Here is a 12,919-nt window from a genome sequence, read left to right as displayed (position 1 = left end):
CATTCGTTTCTTGCAAATTCGTGGCCTAAAAGTGATTAAAACGGGATTAATAAAAAAAATTCTCTTATCTTGCATTTTTTTCAACAAAATATTGGATACACGTGCATGAAACAACACAAAACCTGCCCCACAAAAGCAGCCTCGGAGCGAGCGGCTACGCGCCCGAATTAGCGCTCGCAAATAAGGCTCGACCGCGGAGCGCGGAACACGGAGCGCAGAACACGGAACACGGAGCGCAGAACACGGAACACGGAGCGCAGAACACGGAACACGGAGCGCAGAACACGGAACACCAGCTCGGCTTCCGGCGCCACCGCTCGGGATCCAGAAAGTTCTCCGCGGCGGGAGGTTATATATAGAGCCGGCAGCGGCGCTCAGCCCGAGCAGTCCTTACCCACGCCGAGCAGCGCCGGAGAGGAGCCCGCACGGTGAGTACGTCGTGGCCGCGCTTTTTAAAGACCCACGCAGGGCAGTTTCGCGGTGCGAGCGGCGTTGTTCTTGCTGCCGTTTTTTTATGTTTATTCGACGCGCCTGCTGTTTTTGCGGCGAGTGTTAGCCGGTGCTAAGCTAACCTCAGCCACGCTGAGGATTTCTGGTAAAAATGAAATGGAACTTGTCATGTTGTATCGTTGTGCGCTTTATTGTGTGAGATCATTGCGTGGACGTATCACGAGGATGTCTTCGTCGTCCTCTTGTCCGAACGACCAGGTCCTGCAACGATGGTCCGGGAGACGGGATACTACGACCTTCTCGGCGTCAGCCCCAAAGCTTCGCCCGAGGAAATCAAGAAGGCGTACAGGAAGCTGGCGCTGAAATACCACCCCGACAAAAACCCCAACGAGGGGGAGAAGGTGAGACGCCGACCGAGACGCCGCAGGGGTGAAGGACACGGAACTGAGATCGATAGCAGTGCTGGAACTTTCTGGAACGAGTCGCTCGCTTACGCTCGCTGATTGGCCAAATTCCCTCTCCGCTTGTGGTCGATAGTTTTTTCCTATTTCTTTTACATATGTGTGTGTTGACGTTTTATTTGTATTACTTTTTTATTACTTTTATTAACAGTCAACGTAAATACAAACAATAACAACAGTCCTGAGATTGGGATCAAGCTCTCAAATAAAGATATATAAATATAAATAAATTATATATAATTACAATAAGAATCTGAGGGAAAAAAAAATATATAAAAACTTCAAGCAAAAATGTAAACTTAAAACAGACATAAATGGCCTATCCAACAAGGCTTATAACTATCCACTGTGAGATCATGGGTGGTTCAGGTTTCAACCAATAAGTTATCACTTTTCTGGAGATGTAGCAAAGTTTTCTGATACTGGGACAGATAATTCGGGAATTTGTCCACTAGACATGTTAAAGGGTCCAAGGAAAGATTCACTTTAAGGAGCCCTTCCATGTACCCCTTAACTTCAGTGCAAAAATGTTGAACAGTGGGACAGTCCCAGAATACGTGCGTTTGATCACCCCCAAGTCCACAGTTCCTCCAGCACTTATTGCTACCCCAACTCCCAGAGCGGAGAGACTTTAGTGGTGTCCTGAAAATTCGAATTTTAGACTTCCAGTCAAATTCCTTCCCCACCCCCATATGACAACCAGAACACTTTTCCAAGTATCATCATCCAATGTCACATTGAGTTCCATTTCCCATTCTTGTTTTATATGTTGGGTATTATCCGAAATGTGTTGACATTTTAAAATGTTCATGCATTTTGCATGCATACTTAAATTTTTTAAATCAAGACTAAAGTTAATAGCAAAAAGTGGAAGTGTATTGATCTTCCTTAAAATGTAATGATGCATGATGTTGCATATAGATAATTCATTTCTTTTCCACAGTTTAAACTCATATCACAAGCATACGAAGTACTGTCTGATGCAAAGAAGAGAGATCTGTATGACCAAGGAGGAGAACAGGCTATCAAAGAAGGCGGCATGGCAGGAGATGGATTTTCCTCCCCTATGGACATTTTTAACATGTTCTTTGGAGGCGGTGGTAGAACCCAGAGAGAAAGGAAAGGTATAAGTGGTATTTACAAATCAGAATGTATATATTATATCTGTGTACTGATGGTCCATCTCAGTTTTTCTGTAGTTTTATGTATGTCGCTACAGATATAACTGCTACCCTAGGAGTTGGTCTTGTGATCATTCTGATGCGTTTTCTTTTTTAGGCAAGAATGTGGTTCACCAGCTTAAGGTCTCATTAGAAGATCTGTACAATGGCACAACAAGAAAACTTGGTTTACAGAAGAATGTCATCTGTGAAAAGTGTGATGGTGTGTGTTTGTAATTAATACACATATATATGTGTGAGTATCTATGTCTGTATATGCAAATAGGGGTAATGAGTTGCTGAAATCTAACATTTTTCTGCAGGTTATGGGGGCAAAAAAGGAGCATTGGAGAAGTGCTCAACCTGTAAAGGCAGAGGTATTCAGATTCAGGTGCAGCAGATCGGGCCAGGAATGATCCAGCAGATTCAGAGCATGTGCTCAGATTGCCAGGGGCAGGGAGAGCGATTCAGCGCTAAAGACCGCTGCAAAACCTGTAATGGACACAAAGTGGAACGCAAGAAGAAGGTTCTTGAAGTTCACATTGACAAAGGTATAGGATTCAGTTAAATGCTAACATATAATTGTTTGTATTTTTGTGTTTATGAGCAATTCAACATAAAAGCCAGTGTGTTTTTCTTTATGCGCTTCCTAACAGGAATGAAAGATGGACAGAAGGTCACATTCCATGGAGAAGGGGATCAGGAACCAGGACTGGAGCCTGGTGATGTAATCATTGTCCTGGATCAGATGGAGCACTCTGTATTCCAGAGACAGGACATAAACCTTGTTATGAAGATGAACATCAAACTAGTGGAAGCGCTCTGTGGTTTCAAAAAGACCGTCAGCACACTAGACAACAGAACACTTGTTGTTTCCTCTCCACCAGGTAAACGAGGGTGCTTTTAGTGTGGTCTTCCCTTTCTTGTATATTAGCTGGCCATTTTTTAAATGCACACTCAAGTTGACTGTTGTGCATGTGTTACAGGTCAGGTGGTGAAGCACAATGATGTTAAGTGTGTAGAGGGTGAAGGCATGCCTGTTTACAGACAGCCATATGAAAAAGGACAGCTTGTTATTGAATTTGAGGTATGTGCATTCACTATATGATTTCAATGTCCTCAAAGTTAGTATTTCTGAAGGATCTTTACCCATTTTTAGGACAACCACACCAATATGATACTGAGACATCTTCCCTGCAGGTGGAGTTTCCAGACAAAAACTGGCTCCCTGTGCACATGCTGCCCCAGCTGGAAAGTCTCCTGCCAGAGAGAGAAGATGTGATGCTGTCTGATGACCTGGAGGAAGTGGACCTCTGTGACGTCGACATGGAATCCCAGCGGAGAAGCTACAGCAGGGAGGCCTACGATGAGGATGAAGCTCCCCGAGGTGGAGTTCAGTGCCAGACGCAGTGAATGTAACGTGCACCATGTAACTTGTCCCTCCCCCTTCTTTTGTGCAGTGAGTAGTTTAGAGTGAGTTCTGTGTGTACGCTGCTGAATACAGACCTTTGAGGGCTCCGTGTACAGCACAGGTTCTTGTTCCATGTATCTGCTTTTGAAGCAATATGGAGACTTTATCTTTCCCATTAAGTGTAAGCACCAGGAGCAGAAAATATCGCATGAATCTCTGTGTTTGTAATCATTTTGTATTGATATTTCAGATGTTTTGTTTGTTGCATATAAGCAGGCCCTTAACTGCAGATGGGTACTTTTGTATGCTTTCTATGAAGGTAATACCAGCTCTCTCTTTCACGTGTTCATCATTTCTCAAATAAAAATATCTGATACATTTCATATCTGGTATTTGTGAACTCAGAAGGGACTGAATGCATTATTCTTTATTCACAAAACGGGGACTGAAGACATGGTAGAAAGAACCTGCCATGTACCTTTCATTGTAATTACATCTCAACATTACGCTCATTGCAATCAATGAATATTTAAGGCATCGTGCAGTGACATCCATTTAGATCCTCAGCCTCAGTGTTTTCTCCGGAAAGAGCAACCTGGGTGAATGGGGGATGGGTTAATGGCCAGATTCTTCATTATAAACCAAGGTCCGCTTGATAAGTCGCTCTTACCCTCTGTCAGCCTGGCCTTTCCTCCCGTGGGCTGGCAGAGCACCGTTGAACAGCCAACACACAGCACCACTGTCTGGGCGTGGCTGAACACCGTCGTGATCTTGTAGCATCCTAGGAGGGCAAAGGTGAAGCACGTCTTGACTCTTGAAGTGCGCACACAGACGTCTTGCTTGAATTTGAAATATTAATATACATATTACACAAGAAAATTTAATGAAAACTACCCACAAACCTACCTGGGCATTTCACGTCCATAAAATAAGAGTTGGGACTCTGCACAAGCCTTTTCTTCTTGTGCTGTCTTCGTTCGAACTCCAAGGAGGGGTGGAGCAGATCCTTCGCCAACTGAAAAGGACCCAGAAATCAGGCCGGCGATGTAGACGGAAACTTGACTCTCATCAACACCTCTCAGACGTCACGCGTTTTCGACGTAGAGTTGATAAGTAATAAATGACAAAGTCACCAATAACACGATAACAGAACATCGCAATCGACTTTATTGCGTCTGTTTTGGTAATACTGGAACTAACGTTAAGAAAGGTGGAGCAGGTCCAGAGGTTCTATTGTAAACAGACAACGCCAGAAGCAGAACGCCAGCCTGCGTTTGCAATCAGGACATAAAAACACGAAAATGCAAACTAGATATTACAAGAATGACGAGGAACGTGCTCCATGTCGTACAAATCGAGCTGGCACGAGTGAAAACGCAGCAGGCCGCGATAAACCTCCCGCGCACCATGCGTTACCGCAGGGGGAGGAAAAAGAAATAAAACTCCGCTCAAAAACGACACCGATGGCGGAAAGAGTGAAATCAGTCGGCTCTCTTTTGAGCGAGCGTCCGTCCGTCCTTAATCGTGGCGTTTCGGGGCCGACAGTGCGCGTCTACTTACAGGCATGTTGTCGGCCAGCGGCTTCCTCGAACGTCTCCGCGTGTTGCCACGATCGGCTCTATAAATCCCCGAACACGGGGACGTGCCGTGGCATGTCCCGCGAACACGGAGGATGACGTCATGCTCTGACGTCCGTGCGCTCTGACGTGGGTGAAATAAATGTTTTATGTAATTTATTTATATTAAATGATGAACAATAGGAGCTGTGGGAATGTACTGTAGCCGGGAATGTGTATTCTTTCACAAGAGTGGAGGTTGGTGGTCTGAATAGTCATAATATTTTTTTTGTTCCATGTTCCATGAAATGAACATTGTCTACATTTACATTTCATTTACATTTAAGGCATTTGTGCTTTCATGTTACCATCGATGGAGTGATCAATTCTGGTTCATTAGGACCCCCAACTATGAATACAATCTTTCTATTCTCTCTGTTGTAGTTTCTATACAGAAGTCAGACAATAAGAAGGTTCATCTAAATATTCTCTAAAGAGGAAGGTCTCGAGCTACCGTTTGAAAGTGCTCAGTGACTGAGCTGTTCTGACCTCGAGGGGATGTTCATTCCACCACCGAGGGGCCAAGATGGAGAAGAGTCTAGATGAATGTCTTCCTTTTACCTCCAGAGATGGAGGGACCAGGCGAGCAGTACTGGGGGCTCAGAGAATACGAGGTGCAGTGCGAGGTTTATGAGTTATGACTCACATGTCACAGCATCCAGGTCTAAACTCAAGTCATTGTTTGTGCAACTTAAGACTCAGACTGTGTCTAAGGCTTGGGACGGGACGTAACCTTTCCATTTATGTGGACATATAAGTGGACAGATTCCACGAACGGTGAAGCAGAATGACCAAAGCACTCTTTAAACCTATTTGACACCTTTATCACTATTTCTAGCCACTGCAGGACCATAGACAGGCTAGGGGAACTTGTATTAATGTTAAATAATCTCACAAAGGGAAATTGTCATGATTGGAGACCTTTAAGTGTCTTGGTCAGGGACACAATGGTAGTAAGTGGCGTTTGAAACTGTGACTTTGTGGTTGTCTGGTTCATAGGCAAGTGTGTTACCCTCCAGGCTACCACCATTCTGCCTCCACAGACAATGTGTCAGTTAACCCAGCGTTCAAGGTATTTTCTAGCTACTGAACTGTAGCAGGGTGACTACAGAAGCAAAGACACGGTTCAAACTCCTGCTTCTGTTGATGCACACCTACTAGAGGTTTTTAGTAAATTATTAATAATTCCATTTGTTTGTTTAAACTGTGTTTCCACTTGTCCAGCGAGCAAGTCTCGTGGTAATTTTAAAAATAATAATAATGCAGCTCGGCTTCACAAGTACCACAGCGGCAATGAACAGTCAATGCTAATATACTATGCTCGGTTCGTCACATGTTCTCTGTCTGATGGATGACTACACAGTAAGGCATAGAGTAGTAGGCCGATAAAGTAGGACCGCTCAAAAGGAGATGCCTCCTGAGTCCAAGAACATGTTCTGGTGCGGAATGTGCGTATCAATATCAGAACAAAAGCAAAAGACCTTGTGAAGATGCTGGCTGAAACAGGTAAGAGTGTATCACTATCCACAGTGAAACAAGTCCTGTACCGACATGCGCTGAAAGGCTACTCAGCAAGGAAAAAGCCATTACTCTAAAAGCAACATAAAAAAAGGCAGATTACACTTTGCAAATACACACAGAGACAAAGACCCTAATTTCTGGATACATGTCCTGTGGTCTGACAAAACAAAAATTGAACTGTTTGGCCATAATGACCATTGTCATATTTGGAGGAAAAAGGGGGAAGCCTTCAAACCTGAGAACATCATCCCAACTGTGAACTGTGAACTGGGACTGGTGCACTTCACAAAATAGATGGCATCATGAAGAAAGAACAGTATGTTGAAATATTGAAGCAGCATCTAAAGACATCAGCCAGGAAGCTAAAGCTTGGGCACAAATGGGTCTTCCAAATGGACAATGACCCTAAGCATACTGCAAAATTGGTTACAAAGTGGCTTAAGGACAACAAAGTCAATGTTTTGGAGTGGCCATCTCAAAGCCCTGATCTCAATCCCATAGAAAATTAGTGGTCAGAGCTGAAAAGACGTGTGAGAGCAAGGCTCACAAACCTCAATTACACCAGTTCTGTCGTGAGGAATGGGCCAAAATTCCATTAAACTGTTGTGAGAAGCTTGTGGAAGGAGACCCAAAGTGTTTGCGCCAAGTCATTCAGTTTAAAGGCAACTGTACCAAATACTAAGCAAACGTATGTAAACTTTTGACTTTTTAAGCAAGTAATAAAAAAATCTCCAACAAAAATTCTCTCACACATTATTTTGACATTTAGCAAATAGAAATTATTTTGGGAATCTGAATGGGCCTAAAACTGAAAGATTTAATATCAGACAGAAAGTAAAAAAAAAGTAAGTTCCAACTGTATGTCCCTAACGCAGGAGTCGGCAACCTTTAACACTCAAAAAGCCATTCGGAGCAGCAAATTCTTTTTGAAATGTAAAATACAGATAACGCTGCATGTATTATTTTAACTTTTACGCTACATATAAAAAAATGGGTAGTGTGTTTCATATGAAGACACTTAGGGTTAAGTGTCTTGCTCAGGGACACAATGGTAGTAAGTGGGATTTGAACCTGAGTCTTCTGATTCATAGTCAAGTGTGTTACCCACTAGGCTACTACCACCCAGGTTGGAGGTGTGCACCTCCATAGTGCAGGTAAGCTGTGGATCAGGTGAGCCACGTGGGTTTCCCTTTGAGCCATGATGTTATGGGCTGTGCGGTTGGGCTGTACCTTACAGCAATGGTAAAAGCGGCGGAGATGTCGGTCATGAGAACAAGCCAGTCTATCACTGTGGTGAACCCATGGGTTCAGGCTGAAGCCCAGGAATGTAGTCATTGTTACACTGTAACAAATTGCTGTATTTTTTACAGCAAAATTGTACAGAAACTCTCTGTTTTGCCATTTTACAATTTATTGCTGTAATTTGCTATGCATTATGGGTTATATAATGTTTTACAAGTGTTAACTGTATATTTCACTGTTAGCTGTAATTAATTTACAGGTAGGAGGTGCTTTCACTGTATTTTAAATATTTTTACAAGAATTTACTGTTCTGTTGCATTATGGGATTGCGCGGGCTGATATGGTTTGAAATCTGGTGGACTGAAGCACAGTGAAGATAAACAGCAATCGATTTTTTGGTAAGTTCAATTAAATTTACTTCCATAAGTATTAATTATTTATTTTAATGTTAAGTAATTCATATATATCGTTATATAATTTTAGCAGGATATGCCCTCTAAACGTTATGTTTAGCCATTTTGTAAAGGGATGTGTATTAACTTGATTTATCTGTTGCTTCAGGCAAGGAGGAGAAATGCGGTGCGCGCCATTTCAGAAAGCAGCCTAAAGTAAAAGGTAAATCGTTATCGTCATGTTAATGTTGATATATCCTGCAGTTTGTTAGCTTTATTTGCCTTTGCTTTCTAGAGTATTTGTAGTTTGGCAGGCACAGCATTGCTATCGAAGTAACTAACGTTACTGTCACGGGTGGGCTGGACATGGCGATGAAGAAGGACGTATTCGCACGATTTCACGCGACAGGGGTTTAATACAAACTACACAGTATAGTTTTATACAATTATATAAATATACACCAGGTGAACACGATCAGGGAACATTACACGAGACGAACATGAAACTCCGGTCCGGACTCCGGATCCGGAGTCACCCCTGCCGGTCCGGGTCATGACAGTTACATGAAGTGCTCAGTTGTCTTTGCTGTTGAAAAACGTAAATATTAACATCGTTGGATGAGTTTCTCTGAAACCCTAAGTATATTTTGTAAAGGAATGTATCGTTAACTTTAAAAAAAAAAAATTTGTCACGCAAGCCGAAACATCACGGAGTCAAAACCAAACGTAATGTAAACAATTTTGCTTCAAACGATAAGCAGTGAATCCGTCGAAATGACAACCTAAATCTAAATGAGAAATGTATCACTGTAAATTCTGTCAATATGAGAGCAATACCATTGTAGGTTTTACTAGACACGTAAAAGTACACAGTAATGTTCCAAACCGCCATTTTACCTGTGGAGTACCTGACTGTTCCCATGCTTTTTTCAAAATTTTCAGCATTCAAGTCTCATCTATATAGAGACCATAAGGCTTATCAGAAGTCACGTGGAGGTGTCAGATTTGAGCAAACAGACACAACACTGATTTGCCAGATTGAACATTGTAATTTCACATGTACAGTTCTGAGTGATCTAATTAGACATTTAAAAGGCCACATAGATGAGGGAAGAGAATTAAAATGCCCTTTTTACTGTTAAATCCACATTTGCATCTCATATCTCAAGAACACACAAAAACAGTCCACCTGAGCTTCTACATGAAGCAGTTTTATCAGACCCATTACAACATGCGTGTCAGCACAGTACATCTCAAGATGAGAGTGAGGGGCCTGAGCCAAGTGAAGAATTTGTCACTCTTTTAATTGAAACTGCAGGCAAAGCTTCTTTTACCTTCATCATAGAGGAAGTCCAAGGAATTCATGATCTGACCCAGGCATACATCTTCTCAAATCTAAAGGACAGATTGTCAGAACTTGGGCTGTCTAGTGATGCAATAATTGACGTTATTGAAGACCTTAAAAAGAATGACATACTTAACGCAGGAAATTCAATCTTGCGTACAGATCAATGTTGCAAAACAGTCTTTAAAAACTCCTTCAACTATGTTGAACCAGTGCCTGTGTATTTAGGTGCTAATGACTCAGGGAAAGAATGCTTTGCCCAGTATGTTCCAATAAAGAAAACTCTTAATGCCCTTTTTGAATCAGAAGCATTCAGAAAGCAATATGAACAATCTCATTCTCAACAACAAAACAAGGATGTGTTTGAGGACATTTGGGATGGATGTAATATTGCCAATAACGCCTTATTTCAAAAAGACAAATCATCTATGGCCTTGGTTCTCTATCAAGAAGATATTTTTAACAATGTTGGTAAAGAGACACTTGATGGTAGTCTTTGACTTCAATTGTAGAAAAAAATAGAATGGAAATCAAAGGCTGCTTTCAACTGTCTAGTTACCATCATTCTTCAAAATGTGATATTTTTTGTTCAGCAGAAGAAAGAAGCTCATACATGTTTGGAATAACATGAGGGTGAGTAAATGATGACAGCATTTTCATTTTTGTGTGAACTGTCCCTTTAAGCAAAGATACTAATGACTTGCATTGTATGGTTATAAACATCACAATTATGAAAAAATATCTGTGTGTTCAGCTGGAGTTGTATTTAAGACAACATAAAGGTAAATCAGAGAATAATTTTAATTTGAACTACTTCAACATTAATTGTGATTGGTACTGAGCTGTATCATGTTTTTTCCGTTTCAGACCAAACAGGTTATGACAAAGTAAATCCACAAGAAGCCACAAGAATACCCCATCATACCACAACAGAGGACTCTCCATCATCAAATTCTAGTTCCTCATGCCCACCAAGTGTCTCCAGCACAAACAGTTCCAGTACAACTGTAGACTTAAGTGTATGGCCAGAAAACTTTGAAGTTCCCTGGAACAGGATGCCTATAGGTGTTAAAACAGCCATTGCAGTTGGAAGACGCCCCACAGCTAAAGATCGCAGAGAAATGGTAAGAATTGTCATTGATGAGATGAGACTGACAGAGTTAAATCCATCAAAATTACAGTGCTTGACTGTTGCAAAAAAGATTGTTAAACAGTATCCACAAAGCTTTGCTGATGTCCTGCAAGATGGCACAAAAATTGGTTCTGGCTATGGATCACTTTTGACTCAACTAAAAACAAGAGTGGAGCATGTTAATCGTGGCTGCACATTATCAAGACGAAGAAAACTGAAAAAGACCTCAAAGACATCTGAAGACATTGCCCCAGGACCAGCAGACCAATATGGATGTGTGAGATGGCAGCCTGAGTGTCCTGTAGGAGAGACTGAGGAGAGTCTCAAAGAAAAACAACAAGAAATGAAAGACCTCTACAGTACTGAGGGACCAGCTGGGGTTGAGAGAGGACATCTCAGTCAGCTAATGAAGGCAACATATTATCTTCAAAGGAAGTCCATCAATTCCTACCCACCTCCATCGATTGCGGACTTGAAAAGGGAATGGCCGTATCTTTTCATGCCCAAAGAGATGTACATGCACTTTGAGTCTCTTACAAATATAACAAGTTTCTGGAGAAACTTGAGAAGTCTGTGGAAGAAAGGGGAAAGATGATACTTCAGTGTTTCCGTCGAAAGCCAGGAGGGACAAATGAGATGCAGCACATACTTATGAAGTATGATGACAATGGAGCATCCTCTTTCATCCCATGTGTCATCCTTCTGATTCTGTCACACTTCAAGGAAAAACCTGAAGCACTCATTCTTCAGACAGATGTAAGTCATGCTCCGTGCTTTTTTTTATTATAAAATTTTGTTATGGGGTTATAGTTTGTATGTAATTACTTTTTTTCTCAATTTTATTTTGTGGAGTTTTACACTTCCAGACTCTCCGAGACTGATTGTCTTAGGTAATGTACAATGAACCAAATCTGTAAATTATTTAATAAACTTGGTCTGTTGTATTTTCAGTGTGTATTTTATATAACATGTTGCCTGTATTTATTCATTTAGGTGAAATTCTCACTGCAACTCAGTGGATGCTGAGTATTGAGGGCCAAGTGGTCGTGAATCCACACCCCAACTTTGTGGCAGGATTTGCTGCTTTGTTTGCATCATACTACATCTTCAATCTGGTGTACTAGCATGAGGCATCCTGCACACTTGAGTTTATCCAGAGGTAAAAAAAATACTTTACTATGCATGTGCGTATTTATATTACTTAAATATAAAAGTTAGAGGTTTCATTCAACCAAAAATGGAATTTCAGTCATTAATTGCTCTCCCTCGTGTCATTCAAAAGCCATAAGACCTTTGTTCATCTTTGGAACACAAATAAATATTTTTTAAAGAAGTCCAAGATGATTTTCCCCTTCCAAGTCCCAGAAAGGTAGTGAAGACATCAGTGGTTCAATCATAATGTCATGAAGGGATGAGAATACTTTTTGGATGAAAATAAAACAAAAACAACTTTATTCAACATTTCAGCATTGAGTATCCCTTTAATTTAATAAAGTGACAATAATACTTTTGTGCACCTAAAACACACCAGAGACTGAAAGAAATAGTTGAATAAAGTAATGTTTATTTATGAATTGTGCTCAAATGTATTCTCATCGCTTCATAAAATTAATGTTGAACCACTGGTGTCGCATGTTTAATGATTCAGACCTGCTGTGAGGTCCGACCCTGGACCGGAGTCAGACACTGAAGTTTCCAGAGACTCCTCTCCGGTCAACCACCCCAGAGTTTCACATAGCCCATTAACAAGAAGATCAGGATCACCTGAGTATTAGGCCTAGGAGTATCTATAGACCTAAGAGACACTCTCTCAGTGCAAAGTATACTAGCCCTACCTAGTTACCGAGCGTATTTTCCCCTGTGTGTTGGACTGTGTTTTTCCCCTGTGCCTCTTTGACCCGTTTCTGGACTTTGGATTACCTGTTTTTACCTTGTGGACTTATCTTTGACTGCCTTGTGTTGGATTTACTGTTTTTTTTTTTTTTTTTGGACTCTTTTCTGGTTTTTGCCTTTTGTCTTTCTGGACCTTATTCTTCAATAAACTGTCTATATTATATTCTGCATTTGGGTCCATATCTGTGTACGTTACACCTGCCAACCTGTATGCATTTTGCATAGCGGCTGCGCAGTTTGACTTCAAAGTACGCAGGTACAATTTGTCACTCTAAACTATGCAAAAACCTGGTGAC

The 12,919-nt window shown here is 41.4% G+C and overlaps 3 protein-coding genes across 4 annotated transcripts; 2 read left to right on the top strand and 1 right to left on the bottom strand.

Moving 5' to 3' along the window:
• Nucleotides 1-223: 223 nt before the first annotated feature.
• dnaja (DnaJ heat shock protein family (Hsp40) member A) lies at nt 224-3,863 on the top strand. The gene is made up of 8 exons (XM_028957985.1): nt 224-428; nt 709-851; nt 1,855-2,035; nt 2,190-2,294; nt 2,395-2,622; nt 2,728-2,958; nt 3,058-3,158; nt 3,272-3,863. The coding sequence occupies exons 2-8, from the start codon at nt 720-722 to the stop codon at nt 3,482-3,484; spliced, it is 1,191 nt and encodes a 396-aa protein (XP_028813818.1). The 5' UTR covers nt 224-428; nt 709-719; the 3' UTR covers nt 3,485-3,863.
• Nucleotides 3,864-3,872: 9 nt separating this feature from the next.
• rps27l (ribosomal protein S27 like) lies at nt 3,873-5,151 on the bottom strand. The gene is made up of 4 exons (XM_028957988.1): nt 5,043-5,151; nt 4,389-4,497; nt 4,153-4,263; nt 3,873-4,077 (listed from the first exon to the last, which is right to left on the bottom strand). Exons 1-4 carry the CDS (start codon nt 5,046-5,048, stop codon nt 4,052-4,054), a joined length of 252 nt encoding a protein of 83 aa, XP_028813821.1. The 5' UTR covers nt 5,049-5,151; the 3' UTR covers nt 3,873-4,051.
• Nucleotides 5,152-5,174: 23 nt separating this feature from the next.
• On the top strand, nt 5,175-11,438 carry LOC114766784 (uncharacterized). Of its 2 annotated transcripts, XM_028957983.1 has the most exons (6): nt 5,175-5,188; nt 8,233-8,259; nt 8,423-8,476; nt 10,192-10,231; nt 10,353-10,380; nt 10,466-11,438. In XM_028957983.1, exons 4-6 carry the CDS (start codon nt 10,226-10,228, stop codon nt 11,323-11,325), a joined length of 894 nt encoding a protein of 297 aa, XP_028813816.1. In that variant the 5' UTR covers nt 5,175-5,188; nt 8,233-8,259; nt 8,423-8,476; nt 10,192-10,225; the 3' UTR covers nt 11,326-11,438. The 2 variants fall into 2 exon arrangements, with proteins under 2 accessions (XP_028813816.1, XP_028813817.1); XM_028957984.1 differs by lacking the exon at nt 5,175-5,188 and having other exon boundaries at nt 8,160-8,259.
• Nucleotides 11,439-12,919: the final 1,481 nt, after the last annotated feature.

This window comes from Denticeps clupeoides, chromosome 17 (genome assembly GCF_900700375.1).
Source record: "Denticeps clupeoides chromosome 17, fDenClu1.1, whole genome shotgun sequence".
In the NCBI taxonomy this organism is placed as follows: Eukaryota; Metazoa; Chordata; class Actinopteri; order Clupeiformes; family Denticipitidae; genus Denticeps; species Denticeps clupeoides.
This window is presented reverse-complemented; position numbering and strand designations above follow the sequence as displayed.

Coding starts and splice junctions, on each gene's coding strand:
- dnaja (XM_028957985.1), top strand. CDS start 720: ATGGTCCGGGAGACGGGATACTACGACCTTCTCGGCGTCAGCCCCAAA. Junction 2,036..2,189: donor AACCCAGAGAGAAAGGAAAG/GTATAAGTGGTA, acceptor TTTCTTTTTTAG/GCAAGAATGTGGTTCACCAG. Junction 2,623..2,727: donor TGAAGTTCACATTGACAAAG/GTATAGGATTCA, acceptor GCTTCCTAACAG/GAATGAAAGATGGACAGAAG.
- rps27l (XM_028957988.1), bottom strand. Junction 4,264..4,388: donor TATGGACGTGAAATGCCCAG/GTAGGTTTGTGG, acceptor TTGCCCTCCTAG/GATGCTACAAGATCACGACG. Junction 4,078..4,152: donor AAAGGCCAGGCTGACAGAGG/GTAAGAGCGACT, acceptor CCATTCACCCAG/GTTGCTCTTTCCGGAGAAAA.
- LOC114766784 (XM_028957983.1), top strand. Junction 10,381..10,465: donor GTATTTAAGACAACATAAAG/GTAAATCAGAGA, acceptor TTTCCGTTTCAG/ACCAAACAGGTTATGACAAA.